Below are 24565 nucleotides of genomic sequence, written 5' to 3'. Positions count from 1 at the left end.
AACAGGTAGAAAGCTATGTTTAGGTAGCAACTTTTATAAGAACCATGCCAAATTAAGTGATGGTAAGCAATTGTAACGGTACATTGTGCAGTAATTTTTGAGCTGGGTGAGTCGCAACTTCTCCTGATTTTTCATAATCTCTGATTCCTCGTTATTTCTGAATGATTAAGCAAATCATTTATGCTAACTTCTGCTTTCATTTACATCTCTGTAAAGCCTGTGTAACTTTATTGATTCTGGAGTTGTTTTAGCTTTTATAGCAACTAAGGGGAGGGGTCATTTCTGCCAGTTTGCTGATGTAGAAAATAAATGGAACATCTTTTTTTATGCCTTACAGGTAAATTGTACAGCTACCTAATTGCTCTTCATAAAGCACTTTAAAATTCTTCATATTGTGTGTCACATTCTTTATAATATTTCTTTTATTTCTATTTCTGAAAAACTTCTTGCTCTGCAAATAGACCTTATTTAAAGGATGAACTAATACAGACTTGTTTGAGTTTTCTTACAGTTTATTTTCTGTTCAGTTCGGAGGAGAATGTGCTTGTTTTGTCATATTTGAGAAACAGCCTTTATATTTTAGTTTTTATTTAATTTTTAAATTTAGCTTGCACTTGCAGCAAGCTAAATTTGGATGTGTAAGTTAAAAACTAGCTTAAATGTGTTTGGGGGATTTTTTTATTTTTATTTTTTAAAAATTTTTAGTTTGCAGAAACCTGATATTTGGAAGAATCTTATTTGGTGTCTGGTACATATCAAAAATTCCTGAGCTGCTGCTTTTTCATCTTGTTTGAAAACAGTGGAGTGTGTCCATTATGTGTTATGGAATGTATTCCATTTCCTAATATTTATCTGAAGATGAATTTTTGGTCCTTGTTTCATATGTGTTGGTCATTTCTGCCCCTGCCATCTGAGACTTTCTTTGATGGTATAAATAGCCTTAAGACCTGAAGTTACTGTTGAAGTGGTTGCCATCGCTAAATTGGCTGGATAACTAAATAGGCCAGGGTTGGTATTATTTGGCTTGAATGATTAGAAAAGATTTTTTTCTTTCACTTTTGGTGCCAAAGTTCTCTCTATTGTGGAACTCCTCATTTATAGCCTGCAAATCTGGGAAGAAATCCATCTGGTTTCCTCATCTGTCTTGCCACACACTGTGATCTAGTTATTAGAACAATGGATGATGAAAAGAAACTTTAAGATTAAATTTTATTTTATGGTTACTAGAAGCTATGATGAATAAGAGTAAAAAGATCTAACTAGAAGAGATTAATGTTGTCTGGAAATAACTCCCCTTATTTTTTTCTGTAATATTTTAGTATTTGTATTATATTTGTAATGTTTTTCCTATGTCATTAAATATTAGGATAGGAAATATAACCTAAAGGGAAAGATTGTATTTATTAAAAAACAGCTATGTCTATGAAACATAATTATAAATTCTCAAACATTTGGGGAAGAGACTACTGCATCTGTTGTTTGTGTTAATTTAGTGCAGTGGAGTTTTGATCTCTGGTTAGTGATCTTTAGCTCTGCTATGATATATTTATATTTGTGTATTCCTTATTATTTTTTAGCAGACCAGGAAGGATTCTTTTCCATGTCTCTTCTTCCTATCTTAGTTGAGATAATTTTGCACAAGGTATGTGGCAAGTATCTTACTAATGAAAAAGATCATAGCATCCACTGAAGAAGAATTCATTTTATTGAAATGATGCAATTCAGTTCTACATGGAAGAGACTAAAATTGTCTCAGTTGCCTTTATATATATGTAACAGGACATTTTGATGACAGGACAATTAATGTGTGAAGAAAAAGCTATGTTGCTTAAATGTGCCAAATATCACACGTGTGTTGCTATGTAATATATGCATATGTTATTACCTGAAAGCCAAAACTTTGTAGATTGGGGTCTTGGAAGTCTCCCAAATTGGCTTTGGCTTGTAAAATGCCTTTGTAGCTCAAAAAAGGGGAATCAATATAACTTTTCCTTTACTTGATACCCCAAGTGTCTTCTGCCTCTGTGTTAATGAAGAGGAATATTAGGCTTTTTTTTGAAAATCATACTGATGATTTTTATTGAAATGCTAAATATTTTTATTATACCTGTTATACTTTTTTTTTTTTTAATACCTGTTATACTGTTTATTTATACAATTATTATACTACCACACATTATACCTGTAGGTAACACTTCAGTTTGAGGCTTAAAAGAAAAAAGAGAGGGAGAGAAAGGAAAACCTCATCACATTCTTGAATCAGTGTGTACAGTGTATGGCATTGGGAAATACAAGTTTTTGCATCAAGGAGCAGCTACGCAAATTCACGCAAGAGAAATCCATGGAAAGATACTAGATATATGGAAACCATGGGTGGTTGATGAAGTGGTTTGAGGTTCAAAAAGTATTCAGGAGCAGTATCATATGTGCTTACTGTGCTCTTATATGTTCCCCTGCTTCTGCTTTTTGCCATAGTTAGTCCCTCAGTCTTAGCCAGTACAACTGCTCTGAAGTACAGTGTTTGGTTGTGATGCTTCTTTTTTGCCACATAGGTTGATGCAATACATTGGAAGTTTCTGTTAGCATATAATACATAAAAATGCTGGCTTTTGTTTACATGACTTGATCCAAACCAAGTGACAAAATTAATGTTAAATTTCATTGTTATGTCTTCTGAGTAGTACAGATGAGAAAATGCAGCTGTAATACCTTTTCTGTCCCTGTCTCATAAGCAGTATCTTATCCTTCAGTGGGTCCTCTTTCACTCTACACTACACTGATCCATAGGTAGGGAATTTTTCTTAGGCAGGTAGTGGTTGTATTTGGTATATCCTGGCTCTGGTGGGCAATTTGCTTGTGACGGAGGACCATAAGAGCTTCATTCAGGATGCACTGAAGGAACTTGCCTATCAGCTCATTGGCCCAGCACCTCTTATCTTTGAAACTCTTCTGGATCATAACAAGAATGCTATTAGAGGAAAGATTGTGGATATCTTTCACCATCTCAATTCACCATCAAATGGATTTTCCATTGCTTGGAATTGGTATTAGGCTCTGCATTGGCAGAGGCTAATGTGGTTGCAGAGTGAATTTATCTTAGTAACTAATCCTTGCCACCTCCTAGTGAGGTGATTTGCTAAGTATTTGACAGATGGGGAAGCGCGGGAGGGAGAGAGGGCTTCAGAGCTGGGATTAGAAGGCTGATGTCCTGGGCTTCTGGTCCTGTGCTCTAAACAGCCATGAGGCCAGCCTGTCCTGCCCATCTCCTGTTACTCTCTTGGGGTAAATTCCTATAGAACATTATTAATAAAGACAACAGGAGAATAATCCTATTGTCCTAGTCAGGAGTGAAATTCGTCTTTTATTTCTGTGGTATTGTATTTAATTTAATGCTAACGGTCAGGAGACCTTAAATAACTACATCAAACAGCCGATTCGGTGCCAGCCTTCCTTCTTATTTAGCTTAGTGTAAACTGACACCAAACTTTGAGACATTCCTCTCCTCCCACAGTGGAGAGCCGCTGGGATTTTTTTATACCACACATGGTTTCCCTCCTACATTTTCCTCCCATGTCAGATATTCATACCCCCTTTAATAACCAGCAGGGGGATCATTACATTGAGCTACTGCCAAATGCATAATGACTGCTGCCTTTGCCTTACACAGTCACTGCACTACTGATATCCAATTCAGCATTGTAAAGTGCTTAGGGCTACCTTGGGGATGTGCTATATTAAACCCAACTATTCTAAATCCTATTTAATACAAAGAGACTGTGGGTGGGGGAAGGGGAGGGAGATTTAAAATTGTTGTTAGTCACCTATTTTCAACAAGTAAAAATACCTGGTCATTTAGGGTCCAATTCTGTCACTCAAGTCATAAATAGTCCCACTGATTTTAGTAGGGGCTGCATGAAGGTGAGCACTCTCCTTACCACTGGAGGAGGCAGAATTGGGTCCCGTAGAAGCTGCAGCTGAGACAGTAAGTTTGCAAGGAGCTGATGGGGGTGAGTGCGCCCAATTTTTGAATTCCACTTACAAATGTTTTACAGTGAAAACAGGAAAGCAGCAACATGCTTCATATCTGACTGAAAATAAAGGTACTCTTAAACTTGTAAAAGACAACATTTTTATTTGAATGATATGACAGAGCTGCCACAGGAGTGTTACCTGCTATAAAGAAAGCTTAAGAATTATTACCTTTATTAGACCAGTGACACTGAGCTTTAGCCATACATTTCTAACTTCTGTCCCTCTACAGAGACAATTTTCTTTTCTTAAATAAACTGTCATGCTAGTGTTAATATATTGTTGGCTCCTTCATACTCTGAGAATACTGCTGATATAAAACATGTATATGTTAGATTGGTAATAGTATCTTTAGTGTAGCTGACTAGAACAAATGTGTTTCCCTCATGGCTGTGCTAATGTGATAAAGGAAAATTGGCTGTTCATCAGCTTTTGGCTGGGTAAAGACAGTAGAGATGGAACCACATTCTTTTTTATGCATTAATACCACTGAGAACTTTTCACTAGTTATATTTCATGTGCGGGCATGTTGTGCAAAGATGTTGTAAAACATGAGATAATGCTACAAATAACAAAGTAGAAAAGCCTGTATCTTTTATGATGATAACAGTCAAACACCAAATGACAGTAACAGGCTGTAAAAAATGTGATGCAGAAAAAAACTGCAATGTAACCACCATATACACATATACTTAGGCTCTTGCAAATAGGGCATCAGATGTTTAGAGGGCTTTGAATTAAAATTAAATAAAAAACTATTGTATTTAGGTCATTGATGTGTCAACACAAAAGATAATTTAAAATGGAGAGATGTATTTTGAGCGGTGAAACTCATATGCAATAACTTTTTGAACAAATCTCAAGGCTTAGTAATTATGATAATAGCCTTCAAATTTCCATCAGTGGAAAGGGCAATAAAAATTCCTGTCTAAATTTGGGAAATATTGACTGAATCTGGAAATGGCAATAAAGCTCAGCATGCATGTGTATGCTTGAAAGTGCAGTTTAAGGAGAAAAATTCATCTGTACAATTTTGTGGGAACCCTAAATAAAAAAAACCCAAACAAACAACCCCTCCATCTTATTTCATATTTTCTCTCTCAAAATACTGATAGACTCATGTTGCTCAAGGCACTGATGCTGATCATCTGAGCTCAGATTTATAGATAATTGTGTCCGTTTATCTTGGTCTGAAATTTGAAAGACTTTATTTGTGGAGTAGCATTGTGAGTGTTTATATCGTGTTTTTCAAACTGATATTTGCAACAAATTATTCTGGCTGGTACACCTTCTGTTTGTCGTCCCATGAATATTATTCTTATGGAAGCAATTATTCCAGGTTTATTTTGTTTTGATAAGCGTGGATATCAAGACAGGCTAAAGTACTCTAGTTTTATTTGGCCTCTGTAGACACGATTCACCAAGCATATGTATCTGCAAAATGAAAATAACACTCTGTAAATAGGCAACAATGAAACAATGTTTCAAAATCTGAAGGATACCAAGCTCTCCTGTGAAATAAGCCTTATGCAAGCTAATCACTGCTAAAATTCAAGTAATTTCAGTTTTGCAAGTAAGTCACTTTCTGAAATAAATGAGACTTAGTTTAATCAGTAAAAAATTCAACGGAGTTCAAAAGTTTTGAACAAGTTGAACTCAGTGTCTATAATTAATTTCATTAATTGGATAGCTGACTATAGCCACAATGCCTCCAGTTTTTATTTTGTATGTGCCTGTGTTTTTTAAATGAGAGTATTGAATTTCATAAAAGGAAAGGTAAAAAAGCACTCCCATATTATTAAACATTTTCTAATTTTATGTAACATAAACATGAAGATTTTTAATGCAAAAAAAGTACTTTGTAAAAGCTCAGTATCTTGTGACTTTGTGGAGCTGGGAGAATGCCATAAAGTATTTCTCTGAACGTTAGCTCAAATTTAAAATGAACTGGCAAGGAAGGGAACTCTTGCAGAAAGCAGTACCCTGGGGTGCTGGCTGAGTACATATTCCTAGCCAAGGGTTCCCTTGATGTAAGGGAATTACCCACTGGGTGTAAAGCAGATGTAGGCAGTTCCTACACCATTCCTTTCAGCCCTTGTAGAAAGGAACATGCTGGGGTTAGGGAGGCATTTTGGAGGGGTGTTAGAGGCCTGGCTGAAATGTGCTGCATTTGGTTATCCTGTGTATGGTAGATAGCCCCTTGAGGCCTGTATGAGCTGATGTGTATGAGAAGAGCTCTGACAGCTGTAACATGTGCCCATGGCCTGAAGTGGTGATGTAGCTGTAACCAGCCTCATACCTTGTGAAACAGACCCTTCTCCTTTTCCTCTCTTCCCCTTCCCCGCCAGATCACTGTACTGTAGTTTCTTCTTTGATTTAACCACTGTGGAAATTTTATACTCCATGCATCTGACTGATGATCTTACTAACTGAATTGCTAATGGATGGACGGAAAAGAGGTAACTACTTTCAGTAGGTACTGAAAATAAAGACACACAGGGAGTAGATTGAAGTAAAGTTAACAGTTAATCAGTGATAGATGCAATACGCAGAGAAATCAAAGTGATTGCATAATGAAACGTGTTTGCCCCCTTAAATTGATACTATAGGTGCATCACAGCAGAATTAGTTTCTTCTTGAATGGCTGGGAAGATGACAACACACCTTTTGATTCGAGGATTCTTGTGGGAACACTTGCAGATGCTGATGGTACACTGCAAATTGGACAAAGCTTCACAGGTAAATCTTGTAGTATTTGAATGGAATGCACTGGAATACTCAAAATAAGATGTGCACAATGTGGTTAAAGAACGTGTGTGAGCCATTTTAAGTTATCTATATGTTGGGAAGTAATGTCTTCCTGCAGGAGAAAATTCCTGTTATACACCTAGCTTTTTCAAAAGATTGGCTGAAAGGATAGATGTTTGGTAGAAGATCCTGTAGGATCATAATTTATTCTATGTGTTACTGCATATAAGTATATTTTCCTGCAGTATCTAAAACATAGCTATGTAAAGTGACATATTCCATTATTTTACGAGGGTAGTTTTTCTGAGTAATTATTATGAAACTGTTTCAGAAGGGGATCGTGCATGGCCACTAGACTACGCTCCTCCCAGAATAAGGAATGGAGCTGAAGATTTCTGGCTGTTCATGTTTTTCAGTTCTATCAATACTCGTGTAAACCACTAGCAGAATGAGAGCCCCTCAGCCTCTAGTAATGCCTGATAGTGTTACTCTTCATCTACATCTTGAATTTTTTATGTACTACAGCATGACATGATCATTGCAGAACAGCTGGGGGATGTTTTGTTGCTTTTCACAAATTCTTGGCTCTGCAGATGTAAGAACACTGACTATTGCTCTTCAGGAACACGCACAATCTGAAGTTAACTTCTAAATATAACTGTATGTCACTTAAACAACTTTATTGTGCTCTTGGGCAAGTAAGTAATTCTGTGCACCGTTTCTTAAAGCCTCTATTTGGAAATGTGTTTTGTTGTGATTTTGATCTGAATACTGGATAACTAATAAACGTTTAAAAGAAAGGAATATTTTAAAATGCTTTTTATCTTTATTGTATAAATTGATAGGTACAGTTGTACCTACTGTATCTCTTCTCTAATTAGAGGTGGCACATGGACTGGCTCATTACTTCTGTCTAATGAGCCGATCCTTGTGCCACCTCTCTAATCAGAAAAGAGATAGGTACAAAATGTTCTTATAAAGTTATTATAAATCATTCTTTTTTTATCAAAAAAATTAAGTCACTGCCCTCTATAGTTTTGTCCAGGTCCAAGATGGTTTCATTCAGGAGGGGTAATTGTGCAAGAGAGATCTCTCAGAGCTGAATTAAAGGTGCTCTCAGGCAGTGTAAAGCTGCCTTCTGCTCAGTAGATTACTTATTTATAGTATATTTTCTTAGGTTTTGAGCAATTTGTTGGAAGAATGCAAGATTTTCGATTTTATCCAGTGGCACTTACAAACAGGTAAAGAACATTTTAGTTTTGTAAAAAATAAGACTGTGGTGAGAGGAAACAATAGATAACAACACTATGCTTATTTCCCAAAGTATAGTGCTTTTCAGATATCTCCTTTAGATGAGTGCTTATTAAAATAAATTCAACAACTTAATGTGTTTTGCTTTTGAACCATTGCTTAAATGTATCTAGAATATATAGTAGTATATGTAGTATATTGGTAGTGAAACTCAACACTCAGTAATAAATGTGTGCTTTCCGTGTTATTGTTGTCCCTGTTACAACCTGAATTAGTAACTGTTCTTGCAGAGAGTAGACCCAATTGCTAGATTTCAATGCTTGTAAACTCTCTAGGTGTTATCAACTCATCATAATTCTGACATAATTATGTGCTGATAAGCTTAGTCCTGCTGGATGAGGCTTGCTAAGCTTTCCCAGAGCTCCACGTAAACTGCAGGGTGAGGAAAGGAGCATAGTGGGCTGGTCCAATTTAGATCACTCAAATACCAGTGATCTAGTACACAGGCACTCCAACAGGTCAGCATGCTGGCTTTGTGGCTGTGAGCTTGGCTCCTGCATTTAGCAGTTCCTTTCCTCTGGTTTCAGCTTACCCATGGTATCGGACATCCATGTCAGGTATTCTTGATACTCCCCACATACCCTCTTACCCCAAGGAGCTATTGTCTTAACTGTTTTATATATTAGATTGTCACCATAAGATGCCAATGATTTTGATAACTCAGCCCACATAGCTCTGGGCAATTGCTTTGACTTCCTCCATTCCTGAGGCCAAATTATGGTTGCCACTCCAATTTCTGTTGCCCTGCAGCCTCCCTTCCTAGCGCATTACAAAAAAATATTACCTTTGTTATCCAGCTCATGCTGGATTAATCTAGTCAATTCAAGCTGGCCAGAAGTAGTCAGGTCCTATTTGTCTGTGTGGTGCTTCTGGGTAGGCTACACGCAATGACACTCGTGACTGCAGACCTTAAGGCTACTTAATGATAGTCTTTCAATAAGATGTGGAGCAGTTTCCTAGGAACTCAGCTGTCTGCAGGACATTACGATAAACTGAGGTCCTGTGAATTTAAAGTATTATTATGAATCTGAATTCCAAGTTATATGAAAATCATATTGGTTGTATACTTTCAGAGCAATGCTTGTCAAATCCTTTGAACTACAATTTAAGTCAGTCAAATGAATAAAGTTTAAAAATTAAAAGATAAGGTATTCACAAAGTGTTGTGACCTAATGATGTCTTTGTAGATGTAGTTTTATATCCAGAAGTAACTTGGTCCAAAATGATTATCTGGGATAAACTGCAAAGGAAAGTCTTGCATGCATATAAGTTAAAGTCTGTGGCTATCTAAAGGGTTCTGTAACTGTGGGTACTGTGGAATCTGTAGTAGCAGCTAGCAAGTATTTATTTGCTTAAGTACACAAAAATTTTGTTCTTATAGATAAAGTAGGAAAATGGGAAAAATAGGAATGGTGTGGGTGTTTTTTTTGTGGTGTGGTTTGGTGGGGTTTTTTGTTGTTGTTGTTGTTGGTTTTTTTGTTGTGGTTTTTTTTAATTTAAAAGTCCAGTATCTTCTATGTTCACAAAATCCTTCTTTTACACCAGTGGTGAGCAGATAAAGGTTTAGGTAACCTGTCCATGTCATTCATATATCTATCTGCTTACCTGCCTACCTATTGATGTATCTATTTTAGTTGCTTATGTCAGAGGGAACTAAGGTGACTCAATGGCATTGACAAGGGCTGTAAGAAGCAACTAGAGTGATCACAGATTGGGGCAGCTAAAAAAGTGGGCATTTTTATTAAAGTTAGTTAAAAGTGAAAATATATCTATCTAGGTTTTCTAAGGTGCAATATGATATTGCTCAAATTGGTCTTTTTGGAGGATTTGAGTGCAAGCGTTCAACTCATGTGGTTACAGGCAGTGTGCCAATGCTATGATATGCCTCAAATTAGTGTGAAAATCACTGATTGGAGTCAGACATGGTGCAATAATAAAATGTTAAGAGGAAGGGAGAAAAATCCTTGCATCTAGAGAGCTGGATTCATCCTACCTAGCTTTAGACACCCCAACAAGGAGTTCATTTCCCTTGGCTCTGTGTATGTCTGTGGAGCAATGAAATCAGTGCCAGAGTGCTTCTTCACAGACACCTTCTGAAGGTGTCTGTTGCTTACCATTGATTACGCAGGGACCCTAGGTGGCCTGATTCCTAGATGATTGCTCCATTTATGTGAAGTGAAACCAGGCCTTTAGGGCTTTTACTATAATGTAAGCTGAATTTTTTTTTAATCTATGAGCCAAGAGGCACAAAGTGGTGCTTGTCCTTTTTTATCGTGTATGTAATGACTTTTTTATATGCTGTGACAGAGACATTTTGGAAGTATTTTCTGGAAAATTTCCTCATCTACATACCCAATCTGAGTGCCGTTGTCCTGGAAGTCATCCTCGGGTACACCCATTGATACAGAGGTACTGCATCCCTAATGGTGCAGGTGATACCACTAACGACAGAGTGCTGAGATTGGATGCAGAAGCCCATCCTCTGTATTACATCAATGATGATGACATGGGGACCACCTGGATTTCATCTGTGTTTGCCAATACTGCAAGTCTGGATCATGGTGTTTCAATCACAATAGATTTACAAAATGGACAGTATCAGGTAATGAGAAGATTACATTTGCTATTTATTAAATCAAAACTAGGAAAAGATTTTTATGAACATTGAATTTCCTCAAAACTGTAATGAAAACCTTGTGGTTTAAGATGTTATCCTTAGAGGACTGGAAGAAAACTTCTTTTATCAGCATGAAACAATGCAAAAGGCAACAGAATAAATTATGGTTCTTTTGTTGTGCCTTGGCTGTTGTAACAAGCAGGAATATAGAACAGATATACCAGAGTGGATACCTTGTGTGAAGACACCAATATTTAAAAATTGGTTGCTCTCTTTTAACTCTAATTTTGTAAATTTCAACTTTAATTTTCTATTAAAACTTGGGGTGCTCGTTTTATATGTTCTGGTAGAAAGCTGATTGCAGTCAAATGGAATTTAACACGTCTGGGGTATACTGATATATCAGATGGGATTTTTGTATTGTAGAATTTCTGGAGATGGTAGTTTAGCCTCGTGAGGAATATGGAAGGAGAATACAATATGCAGGCAAGGTTTCTGAGGAGGCCAGATTGCACCTAACAATTCACTATGTTGTTGAAGAGTGTTGTATGTCTTGGAAGGAGGGACATATCAGTATTGGGGCTGCATTCACAATAGGGGCTCTACCAAATTTCCATGTGTTCTTGCTAGCTTATCTTGTATTCTTTTTGGTCATTAATGGTGAGAAGGGAAAGAATATAATGACAGGCTTTGGCTACATAAGTAGGACTCAATCTTTTAGTTAAAAGCAAGTTCAAATGCCTGTGAAGTTCTAAGACTTGGCTGATTTGACACACACATTTCTGCATAAGCAGTGTGCTGGGGAAAGTGGACAAGTGGTCTTTAATACAACACAGGGTATTTGATTAGATTCCAAGCTAAAAATAGGGACATTCCTAATAAAAATCATAATAATTAAAAAAATATTTTAAATTTGCCTGTTATCAGACAAACAACTCATCAAATATTTGACAATACAAAGCTATGCCCTTCAGTTTTGCCAAAATTATATTACTGTAACAAATCGTGGACTTTGTAGTGCATTTTCAAATGGTCTTCAAGAAAAAGTGGAGTTCTGATGCAACAGTTCAGTTGTTGTGTAATAATATGTGAGAGATCAAAGAGCTTGTTTAACAAAAAAAGGTTATATTTGGTTTTAATTGGGAATATGTGGACTGAAATACTGGTTCTTTTTCTGTCTGTGAGTGGTAAAGCAGGCTATATTGTCACATAAAAAAAAAAAGTTTACATTCTTGTTGTTTTACAACTTAACAAATTTATAAACTGATATTAATGGCTATTTTCTTGTAGGTATTCTATATTATAATGCAATTCTTTAGCCCACACCCTGAAGCAATAAGAATTGAAAGGAAAAAAAGAGATGATCTAAACTGGGAAGACTGGCAGTATTTTGCTAAAAATTGCAGTATTTTTGGAATGGATAACAATGGATCTCTGGAAAAACCAGACTCTGTCAACTGTCTCCAGCTTCCTAGGTATGAATGGGCATTATATGCATAATACAGGTGTTTTGAACAAGTAACATCCTGACACTATTCATTTCTGTGTCCCAATGAGATAGAGTATTTTCATTTGGTGTACTCGTTTATTATGGGCTGTTGAGTATATAAAAGATTCCAAATCTGACCTTTTGATTGAAGATTGCCAAATAGTTATCTGTCACTTTTATCAGATTTCAGACATTGAAGAATGTGACACAGTTGAGTCCTTTGTTATTTTTGAGTTAGACTTTTGAAAGTTTACATGCTTGTGTTTTGGGGGAATGCTGTCAGTAGAATTACAGAACTTCGAGACGAAGAGTGGAGGGAAGGTACTGATATAACATTGTTTTAAACAATCTAGTGAATGTGAAAGTACACCTTCTCATCTTAGAGTGCAACTTGTTCTGAAGCTTAGAAGGGGGGCTAAACTTAAGTACAAAAGCCAAACATTCAGCCTTACTACTAATCATGCAAAAAGAAATGGGTTGAAATTTGTATCTTGAAGATTTCTAATATTTCCAAGCAAGAACCAAACCAAAACTGGGGTGGAGGATCATTATCTTTTAGAAATATGTTGCAAGCCTTTGTACTAAACAGTTATATGTGCAAATTTAAAAATGTATAATATATAAAATATACATTTAATAAATATAGTGTTTAACTATATTTATATAAAAAAATATATATTTTATATATATTATATATAATTATATATAATAATATATAATAATAAATATAATAGTAATATATAATATATATAATTATATATAATATATAGTTAATATATATTATAATTTTACACATATGCACATGCATGTATGCACATATATATATTTTTGAGTCTATACCACTACATATATTCAAATGCACCTTCTCTTGCCTGAATTCAGATGCGAGTCAGTACTAGGCTTGTTTAGTACTTGACTGAAAATCGTTGAGCAAATACAGTACTGGATGCTGTAGGCATTTTGCTGGTTTTTTTGTTTCACTTTTGCTACCTTCCTAAGACTTTTCAAGTGTCAGCATCTTTGTTCTTCGGGAGTTCAGTATTCTGAGGAAAAGAGCATAAGGTCATCGGAGTTACACCAGTTTTCAGCAAAGGGCTTAGAGCTTTATTGCTGATCCTTGGAGCAGAGGGTAGAAGAGAAGGAAAATCTCTTATGTAAGCCAAAAATTTTGGATAAATAACCCAAATGAGGTTTAATGCCCTTTTCAGCCCAGAAATACGTATTTGTATGTTTTTTTTTAAAAAGAACTGAGGAATTAAGTATGAACTGTTTTCATGATTGTTTTCTAAGTAGTTTCTTCCCTTGGGTTATGATGTAAACGATGATGCGACTGATGTACAGAAAACTTTGTATAAAAGATAAGAAATATATCCTGTATACTCACCTGTAAGGGTGAGTATTCTCTGTATTCAAAGAGAAGTTCGTGTTGGAACAATGCTCCAAATTTGTGCCAGCAGTGTAGCAGAGTTCGCTGCTGAGACCTTTTATAGGAGGGGAAGGTGATTTTGTTGTAAAACAAAACTGGTTTCTCTCATACACACATACTTGTAAGTGCCAAGACATGTCTAAATTGTCTGCCCAGGATTTACACAACCAGTGTGCTCATGTCCTGGTGGCCTAGCCAGGACTCCTTGGGTTGACACAGACGGCAATTCATCTTTGTTTTGAAAATCTTACCATGGTTTGAGGGTTCTTGGTTTGGTGGCCACATGCTAGTACTGAATCGACTCTTTTGTGTCCTTTAGGAGACGAAAGTGATTAAGGTTTTTGTTTCTCCATCCTGTATCACCTCTGTAAGTTAGGAGTTGCTCACTGTCCTTTATCCCCCTATCAGAGGCTTGAGTCTTTGCTTAGTCTGAATATTGGCTGACCCTTGTTTTAGAATCTGCTTTTTTTTCCTGGTTTCCTTATAAGCTGCTTGTAGATGCCCTAAGATCTTGATGACCTGCTTATCTAGGTGCCATCAGCCTTACAGTACTTGCTTTTCCTTCTGGTGCTTCCATATGACCCTGGTGTCATTCATCTGCCATTCGTACCCATCTTAACATTTCCATTGCAGCTCTGTATGTCATGGAAGAAAAAAAACTTGATTTAACTTTCTGCGGAGGGGAAGTTTTGGTGGAGGCAAGTTCTACTCATAGCTAAGCTCTGCTAGTAAATACATCAACATGAGATATGATTCATAACAAATCATGGAAACATGCAATTTACTTGTTTACTTAGCCTTTGCTTGAATTTTCAGGACTGTTCTTCCCCTCCTTGGGCTTCAACAGAGAGGTTTACTCTCAATCCTGCTGCATTCCATTTAATTCTCTTGCACTTCACTCACTGGAAGGTGTCGTGTGTTTCTAACTCTGCTCACTCATTGAATGAGATTATACAGTCCAGTGACTCTGGAATTCAAAACTTAATTGTTTCTGTTTTTTATGTATGCTTAGAGATACGGTTTCATGATGGTTTTTGTCAGTGTTACGTTGATGGTTGGACTAGATGATCTTAAACGACCCTTCCAACCTAGGCAATTCTATGATTTCATGTTTAGCAGGTATATAATTAACAATATGGACATGTTAATTATCTGAATGATTTCATGTGTAGTTCAAGCATAGTTCATGTTTCTCAAAGACACTGTTATACTTTTCTAAAACTTAGAGCAGATGACACTGTATCAATCACAATTTATTAATATTTTGATGTTGCTCTTTAGAGGCTTTACTTTCAATTGCAAACTTATGGTCTGGAGAAGAGCATGGCAGTTTGGGGAAAAACAGACGTACAGAGGACATCTCTTTTCCCCTGCTTGAATTCTGATGACTGGGAATCCACTGACATAAGAATTTTCCCCAGAAACCACAAATAAAAAATACGTACAGTTAACTGCAGACCCTCTCTGAAAAAAAGGATATTAGGATACAGATACAGATGCAATCTGTAAAATATGTGAAATTTTGATTTTCGTTTGTCTTCCTGTCATTTTTCTGTTTAAATAGCTTTACACCGTATTCCCGTGGTAATCTGACTTTTAGCGTTCTTACCCCGGAACCAAATCACCGACCTGGTTACAATGATTTTTACAATACTCCATCTCTCCAAGAATTTGTAAAAGCTACACAAGTGAGGATTCATCTCCACGGCCAGTATCATACTAATGAATCTTGGGTAAATTTTAGGCATAGATACTATGGAATTTATGAAGTTACAGTCAGTGGAAGGTAGGTGTTATGGAACTCTTCTCCCACCCATCGCTGCCTCCTGACTGTTACAGCTATGCAAAGTGTATAATGACCTGCCTAAAATTAAATGAGGTTGTTCTGCCTTTACATTTATGAATGAGAAGGGAATTTGGTCTGAAGCAGTGCATCAAGTTTGAAATGATTGGTGTACTGTTTTTTTAAAAACATTTGCTCACATGTTATTTTAAAATTAATTATACTTATTACACAAATCTGTCAAAAGCAGTTCCTTTCCTTGGAATTACCAATGCCTCTAAGCAAAGGCTTATGATTGAAACCATGGCTTGTGCTTTACTTCAGTAGCTCTTCCAAGTTTCATTATAGATTCCCAGACATGGCAATTTTAACAGTCTTAAGGCAGAGTTCATTCTTTGTTTTAGCTGTATAAAACTGGGCAGCTGTCAGTAAAAGTGTTACATTATCTGTGACTGACAACTTTATTGCATGTGATAAGTGTGCTCTCTTGTGAAAGGACTAATTATGCCCTGTAAATAATATGCAAATTTGGCAATGAAATAGTTTCCAAGAAGCATATGGTGCAGATTTCTGTTAATAAGTGTTATTCTTGAAATTATTTTGGTAGCTCTCATTTTGAGAGAAAGTACCCCATTAGAGGTCTCATTTACCTTAAAATTTTCTATGCTACTAATATGTTTTGATTACTGATTTAGATGTGTTAGGATAATGCTTTTACTAAAATAGCTACAATCTTAGTGACTCTGTAACAGTAAAATTATTTCAGCTGTAGTTTGCAAAGTTCTGCTATGCCTCCAGAAGAGCAGCTTTTCAGGTAGAGTAGGATATTAACTAAAAAATGTACATTTTAACTGAGATCAAAATGGGTTAAACTAGAAAATTATGCTTGATACGGTTAAGATCTCTTGGTAAACTATAACCATGCTGTAAGGCTTAATATCGATGAATAATTGCCATTTATTTAATAAAGTTTTACATGTTAATGTTATATACTGAAATACAGTTTTCATTACATATTATATAAGGTGATAGTAACTACTACATGCCGTTTTTTATTTTCTTGGAAAGCAATTGTTGATACTTAAAATATGTTGATTAAAATAGTCTTTTGTAGGTTACTGCATTTAAGAACATTCTCTTTGATAGTGTTTATTTGTTCTTAATAAAGAACCAGACTATGTAATACACAAAACTGTCTTTGTGACCGTGCTATATATTGTTGGACAGATGTGTTTCCATGTTACAATTTTTTCTTCACTACCTATTGTTCTTTCAGGTGTAATTGCCATGGCCATGCTGATAAATGCGATGCAGCTATGGAACCATATAGCTGTCTGTGCGTCAAGGAAAGCTACACAGAAGGAAATAATGTTAGTTTCTCCTTTGTCTATCTACATCATCTATGAACAGCCTCACAATTGGGATTTTAGTCCTGGGAAAGAGTGTGTGTATGTGTGTTAGTGTTGTCCTAGCTTTTACAGGGAAAGATTCCATAGCAGGGTTTATATTAAATAAGGAAACAAAAAACTCCTCCCTACTCCCCACCCCCAGCCAAAAGCCATTCCACCACAGATTATTAGGAGTGCTGTGTTCAGGGATTTGATTTCTTGTTAGAGGATTATGCCACTTTCAAACATTAGATGCAAACCTGAATTTAGACTGTCAGCATCTAATAAAGATTATGGCTCTCTCTGCTGTAGCAACTAGCAAATGATCTGTAGAGTGAAAAGGTAATGAAGACCCGGTGTTCACAGCAGATGTGCTTCAGGGGTTTTGTTTTCTCTTTCTTTCTTTTTTTTTTTTTTTTTTTTTTTACTCTACTGTAGTTTTAGTCTGGTCCTATGAAATCCAGATGTATTCAGTAGGTGGAGTGCAGTAGACACAGTCCTGGAGTTCAGCTTCCAATTTAATTTCACTTGAAAGGGAACAGTTCAAGTGGTACAGGACAGCTCCATGATGCAAACCAAAGCGCAGTGAATGCAGAAAATTTGGAGATTTGCTTCAAAACTGTATGCCTAATCCAAGGTAAAACACTGACATAGACTTACCTTCTGATACTTGGAACATCTGTAGATACTCAGGGCATCTGTAGGTTGCAGTTTCTGACTTCAGCTAAGAGTGAGATCTTTTAATGTAATTGTTTTACAAAATATGTCTAAGATACGAAGAGTTAAAACATTCTGGACTTGATTTTAAATGACTCTTGCATACTTGAGCACAGTTAAGAAAGTACTGAGATGTGCCCTTACATATCTGTTTGGGGGTCCTATTCATTATTTTGATCTAAACCAGTGATTTGGGGAGTGGCTTTTTAAAACATTGAAAATTGAGCTTTGACCTTATTTATTTAAGGACAGCCTGTAAATACCAATTTCCCATACTTTTTACGGTCATATATGACACTTGGTTGTCTTTAAAAATAATCTGTAGTAGCAACATGATTGTTCTAATAAAACAATAAACCTAATGTTACTTTTTACTGCTCCATATTTTCAGATAGTTGATATTAAGGTTAAATTTCTTGGAATTAATTAAAAGACCATATTAAAAAATCTAGATACAATCTAGAAAATATGTTTTTATCATTGCTTCACTCTTAATAACAGCATTTCTTGATAAAGAGGGATTTTGTGAAGTGTAGTGTGTAGTCGAAACTTACCAAGTTGCAAAATTGTATTTTTTCTGATAATTTGGCCCTATGAGAACCAAAATGGGGTTGTTTTAGTGTAAGTCATGGTCTTCTAGAGAAATACGTAGAGGAAAGCTTAGAATAATGGTGCCAGTTCTCACTTATTTCATGCAACCTTTGGTTTTCTTGGAAGCTTTTCACATACATCTTAGCAAAAGTAGAACCATGATGTATGAGTTAAAAAAACTTGTTCAAGGAAAATGTTCTGTTCCTAGATTAATAATTTATCTCAAAAAAAAAAAAAAAGAAAGGTAAAGAAGTTGAGATTAAGAAAGAATGAACTGCGTCACAGGAATGAATCCCACAGTCCCACTGAATGTTAGATTTCTGCCAAGAGTACATGTCGTATTTGTTGCTACGTTTATGCCTTTTGGAAATAGGTGTTCTGAAAATTAGGGAAGGGTTACAGAGGGGAGAATAATCTCATGTCGAGCCCCTGACAAACAGTCGGTGCTTGCTAGAACAGAGCAAGAAGTGTTAACCTAAGAGCATTTGATATTGCACTTATGTGAAAGATCTTTGTAAAATTTCATAGGGGATCTAAATTTTCTAGGTTTTTTTTTTTAAGCAGAAGTGTAGGCTATACAGTCTAAATGGGATTTGAAGAGAAATTTAAAGTTTTTGGATGGGTCAAATTAGAAAAAAAAATTCAAACTGACAATGTCCCTTTAATTAGAACACACATTGTGAAATGTTACTTTGTAGGGATTAATTATAAATATTTAATAAGATCTGGAAGTTCACCAAGCACTCTTGCAAGACTTATGCTACCTTGTGAAAACAAACTAAATACATTTTAATGATGTATCTGCCTTATCAGATATTTCCTGTCAATGTTAATGGGTTGTTCCAGTGAGTGTCACATTTTGACTTGGCATATGTGCATTGTAACTACAATTGAAATGCTTGAATTAACCGTATTCCTTCAGAGTACAGTAAGGATGTTGTTTAATTATTTTCCTCATTCTTTAATTACCATGTCAGTATCTACTAAATATTAAATAAAACAGAAATAGTAATAAGATATAACTGATATTTGCAAGTAGATCACTAGCTACTTTGAATTTTATCAAGGATTTACATGAAATCCAAACAGCTTAAAGGTTTTGATTTTTTTCTAAGGCAAAGCCAAAATCCATCCTGATTTTTGATTGGCATTGATGAAACTCTGTCTTATAGACCTATACCTGTGTTTCTCCCAACCCAGTGAATTAGGCATTTTTTATTATTATTATTTTGGATTCAATTAAGCATTTGGTGAAGGAAGTTTCCAAATGTAAACTTTTTTGGTGGGGAGGGGGTAAATATTTTTGAGAAGAAATTACACTGTCAGCAAACAGTCTTATTTTAACGTTCCATCCCATGCTAGCAGTAAGTCACCACAACTGAGAGGGTAGAAGGCAGCTTTTGTTTTTTCATATTTTGGACCAGAAATTAGAGTTCCCTTGACAAGCTCTTAACATATGGCAGAGTATGTCCTTGTCACATTTACAGTTAATACAACTAAAATTACCATCTTGAATTTATCTGGCATACACATCTGGATAGCTGTTGCACAGCAAAGCAAGACCAGAACCTAAAAATTTGCATATTTCATTACAAATAGAAATCTTAGTTTAGTTATTTGCATCAGCATGTTATGAAATTTGACATACCAAATGGAATTTCTTTTTTTTCTTTTTTTTTTTTTTTTTTTTTTCCCCAAAGTTCTGTTTTGATGAAGAAATGTGTTGCTATGAAATTTGAGATGATGGGAAGAAGTAATGCTTAGGAATGACTCGTAGATGTTGAGGGGCCAGATTAAGAAAGAAGACCAAATAAATGCTCACAGAGCTTGTCTCTCATCTTGTAAAAAAAATTTCAGCTTTTTAATTTACAAATTGTTCTGTAAATGCTTTCTGTCCTGTTTTGGGAAATAGCTCTGCCTTTTACAAATGTAAACTCAGGCACCAAGAGTGGAGTCCAGATTTTGGTAACATTTATACGCAAAGACTAATTTATAGACATGAGAATAACATGTCCAAAAACTTTCCATGATGTCACATGAAAAACTGGAAACAGCCCATGAGAAAACAAGACAATCAAATAGTGTCCGCCTTACCTTACCACCTCAGAGCCTCCTTTAAACAGGTCATACAGAATCTAATAGAAAGGTAATGGCAAAATATATAGGAATAATTGTAGAAATAATAATAGAAAATAAAATTTAAAATAAATAAAACAACTCTGAGAGGGTATGAATGGAAGTGAGAGACTGACTGAACACAGTAAAGTCTTCAGGTCCTCAGAGTTTTCGAAGCAAATAATGGTTTTATCCAGTTTTCAGACAGCAGATGTTTAGGGAGTTGTTGATTTATCAAGAACTGGATAAATAAGGCTTTTTACGTTACAGAAGACTCTATCTAAACATTAGTTAAAGGTCAATCTGTATCATCATGTCACATGTTGGAATTAATGATATATACTACCTGAGGAGCTGTAAGTAGTAAGTGGTCACTCAATAACAAAGACTTCTAGCTTGCAAAAACAAGCAAGCAAAAAATGCACTTTTTGGTAAGATCTGTGCCATAATTTTTATGTCCAGAGGATAGGCCTGGCAGGAAGCTGGTTATATCAGAATAAAAAGAAAGGAAATGAAGCAGGCAGATGGTTGACTAGAGTTTTAGGAAACAATAAGCAGGACACCTAGTTCAGTAGTCTTATCTGCCTGAAAATTGCAGATAACTTTTGACACGTCTGTGAAAGTTTTGTTCCTGAACCCATCCCTGGAAAACTGGTGTAACTTCACAGTTAAAAGATCTGGGCTTCTAAAACACTTGGTGTACAAGCATTGCTGAAATACTGAAAAAACTTGTTGCAGTCTCAGATACCTCATGATTTTCTGCACAGGTGATGACATACTGAAGGAATTGTGAAGTGGTCATTATCCCTTATACGTTTTGATCTGACGTTCGTAAGTTTTACTTAAGAGGTAGGCAGGTGGCAACTAGGACTATGGTTGTCATTGCTACCTCTCAGAAATTAAGAAGGCTGTTCCAGTCTGAAAATGATTTTCAGGGGCTTATCCATTGTGCAGGATATTTGTTTAGTTTAATGTGAAAGAAAACTGAGACACAGCTGGGCTGGTGCTTCACTCTTGTTGGAAGTAGCTGTTGTAAATCATTGAATTTTTATGATTTTTCACTTATTCCATATAAGTGCCCAAGTGATTAGCCAATCTCTTTTTTTTTTTTCCTTCTTTTAACCCACTAAAACTATTGTTAAAAAAATAAAAATATCCCATGCAATAGCTTCCTTAGAAGAGTGAAATTAACACTGGGATACCTAGTGGCTGTGGATACAGCACTCTGAAATGATACAGGAGAATGGAATTCAAAGGCTTATTCCAAATAGACAAGGTAGAAAGAAAAATAAACACAAGATGTCTTACAATTTAGTATCCTGAGTGAGTCAGAGCTTTGGTAAAACAGAACATATGCCAAACTCATCAGCTGCAAAACACACCTTCTCCTTCTCTTTTATTTTACAGAAGTCCTACAGGTTTGGATTCTTAAATGAGTTAGATGGAGTGGATGTCTGATTTGAAAATAGCTTTGAATTTTAATCCTGGAGAATTTAAGCGTGAATTAATTTACTGAGCAGCCTGATTGTCAGAATTAGTGTGGTTGCATACATTTTGATTTTCTAGGACTTAGTGTGGCTTCGTATAACTTCACCATAAAATACATAAATGAAAGAGGAGTTGAGTAGAAATAAATACATCTTATGCTGCCTGACAACATCTGTGCTAGTGCTCAAGATCTCAGTTGTGTCCCATTATTGGCATCTGGCATTCAGAATGGTAGATCTTATGTTCCTTGCCTGTCAGGTTCTTTGCCAGTAACTTTGCCATTGCAACGCAGCAGTAGTATCTTTTCTTAGAATGCTATTTGGGGTATGGTATTTGTAAACCGCCTGTTACGGCTCTGCTTAGTTTCTAAAATTATGTTGCATCCTTTTAAGGTACATTTAGTGTTATGATGGAACTCCATAAGACGCTCTTTATTTCTATTCTGTATTCCTTAGTCACTTGGAGTCATGTAGAATGTTCTAGCTTTTTGGTTTTTTCCTAATAAAACCTGGATTGTGAGTTTAAAAGCTCTTTGGTCTTTGGGGAGTTCACAAGAAACAGATACGGTTCAAAGCTGTGCTAACATGTGGTCTTGATAGATAGTTAAATGCTGTAGTGAGGGTGCTGAGGAAAAACCATGGGCAAATTAAGACAACTGTCTTCAGAGTAGAGCTAAGCTACACTGGAACAGATATTGCCTAGAAGCCATATTTATTTGGCTAATGAAGCTAAATGGAGTGAAAGCATACTGTTCATTTGGGTACAGAACTGAACTTTGACTGACAGGTGTGAGATGGGAATTCCTATTAGGTTAGGAAAAGAAAAAAAAGGAATAAATTCTACGTAACATAACATTAAAAAAAAAAAAAAAGGATGCCACCCAGAGGTAAGCAGTGGGATATTTTAAAAGTGTTGGAGTAAAAGGTTCTAGTTGATCATGACTTACTGCAAATCTTAAAGTATTGTTACTATTGCCTTCTGAGGTATTTCTTTGAATATTTGTTGACTGTTTCTTCAGAGGCACAGTCCTCAGCATTCTTAGTGACTAATAAGGTACTTGGCATATAAAGGCTTAGGCTGAAGTCACTGGTGATCTTTCCATAAGTGTGCTAGATTCAGGACGTTTGAGAAGGTAAGTTTAGTAAAATAAAGTCCTGAATTCGTTATTGGAAATAAGTTTTTAATCATAATTGTAGACTAATGAATTTGACCAGGATGACCTGGTTTCTCAGAAAACTGTTTTCACAGAAGGTGAGCAGTTCAGATACTATGTTATCAAGAGGACATGTTTGTTATTGACCATAGCAAAAGCCATATATTTAACATTTTTTTCTGAAGAGTCTAGATGTAACTGAGAATAAAGACATCTGCATGTTTGTAGGGCTTCCAGCTATGCAGAAAGGCTTGAGTTGTCGAGAACTAACATTCTTTGTAAATCCGTTAGACCTTGTTCAGATTTTTCAAAGGCTTTTTGGGAATTTAGCTACCCATTTTACATGTGGTAGCCAAGAATCAAAACCTGAATCTCTCAATACCTTTGAAAATCCCAGCAACTATGCTTTGGACAAATACAGGCTTTACATTTGGTGAATGAAGACCTGAGGGTTGCCATATGTACATTGTCATGCTATCAAAAATGAAAATTAAACACAGCAGGACCGGAAGTTAAACGCAATTCTTAAACTAATGAAGGTGTGACAGACTCAGCAGGATGAGATGGAGGTCCACTACACATTTTAATGCATACAGGTGTGACATTTTTAATACATACAGGTGTGACGACTACTAGAAGAGCATTTTTTTTACAGTCATTGCTAACTTTTGAATGAATACTTTTTTGCCAAGGCTTTAAAAAGTTTTTTCAGAGTTTTAAAAGTCAAATGCCATCTTTTTCTGTCTTACTCTTTAGTGCTTGTGTGTCATTTAACAATATGTGCAAGCACAGGTCTAAGATGTATGATCTAAGATTAAATCTGAAATGTAATGATGAATGCTTTCAGCAGCTATATGGCTGGCCATGCACAAATGGAAATTCAGGGCTGGCAGGTTGGTAGCAATTCCTGTACTGTTTTCCTTTCAAAGAGGACGTATTTCCATAGACAAGCTGTAAGGTGGAAGCTGCATCAGTGGGGTGGTTTACCTGGGAGCTCTGTTTTCTTTCTTGTGCTTCTGAGGTTGTACAATGCCCAAATGAACCTTGTCTCATGATGCCGGAGCTGTGTAATGCTGGTTGTCCTCAAGGTGGAAACAAAGGGAGTGACTGGAGAGAGGAAAGATGGATGTGAATGAGGAAAGGAATTGAATAAGTTTAAGCTGTGTAACTGTTATGGTCAAGACATTCCCCTTGGTATACTTAAACTGGGCTAATCACAGTTAGGCAGTGATTCTTCTGATAAAAGAAGGTGAGAATTCCAGGTCTGATGTGAAGCCTTGTCAATTTTCGTTCTGAAACCTCCTTTTTCTCTCACTCTGGTGGTGATGTGTTTTTTTGTTGTTTTGTTTTTAGCAGATTGCAAAAAGGTGCAGTGGCTATTGTTACCTTAGCTCTTACTGTTAATTTCATTTATTAAAACTAAATTTCAGCAGATAAATTCTTGCACTTTCATTTTCTCTCCCAGGTTGCTTCTGAGTTGTGACTGCTCCACCCTTCTTGGACTACCTTAATCTTATGTTTTCTAATTCAGTTTCTCATTTTACCCACAGTTAATGCTTTTCTAGCATCAGTTGTGAAACAGTTTAGAAAATTCAGTTTAGTTTCCTAATGATCAGCATATAGGTGATGTAGACACACTGGGCCTAAATAATTATAATAATGCTTGGAATAATAGACATGAAGAAAGATGAGCACACTTCTGGAACTTAA

General features: G+C 35.9%; 1 protein-coding gene across 1 annotated transcript in view; it reads left to right on the top strand.

The window, feature by feature from the left end:
- The window catches only part of USH2A (usherin), a 390721-nt gene that overhangs the window by 31100 nt on the left and 335056 nt on the right, over positions 1 to 24565 (top strand). Inside the window, exons 3-8 of the mRNA XM_074166292.1 lie at positions 6639 to 6768; positions 7955 to 8018; positions 10396 to 10690; positions 11996 to 12180; positions 15185 to 15406; positions 16680 to 16773. Of these exons, the coding sequence (XP_074022393.1) occupies positions 6639 to 6768; positions 7955 to 8018; positions 10396 to 10690; positions 11996 to 12180; positions 15185 to 15406; positions 16680 to 16773 (990 nt within the window). The remainder of the gene's footprint in view (positions 1 to 6638; positions 6769 to 7954; positions 8019 to 10395; positions 10691 to 11995; positions 12181 to 15184; positions 15407 to 16679; positions 16774 to 24565) is intronic.

Source organism: Numenius arquata, chromosome 2, assembly GCF_964106895.1.
Source record: "Numenius arquata chromosome 2, bNumArq3.hap1.1, whole genome shotgun sequence".
NCBI lineage: Eukaryota > Metazoa > Chordata > Aves > Charadriiformes > Scolopacidae > Numenius > Numenius arquata.
Note: the sequence above shows the minus strand (reverse complement) of the source record. Positions and strands in the feature narration are given on the sequence as shown.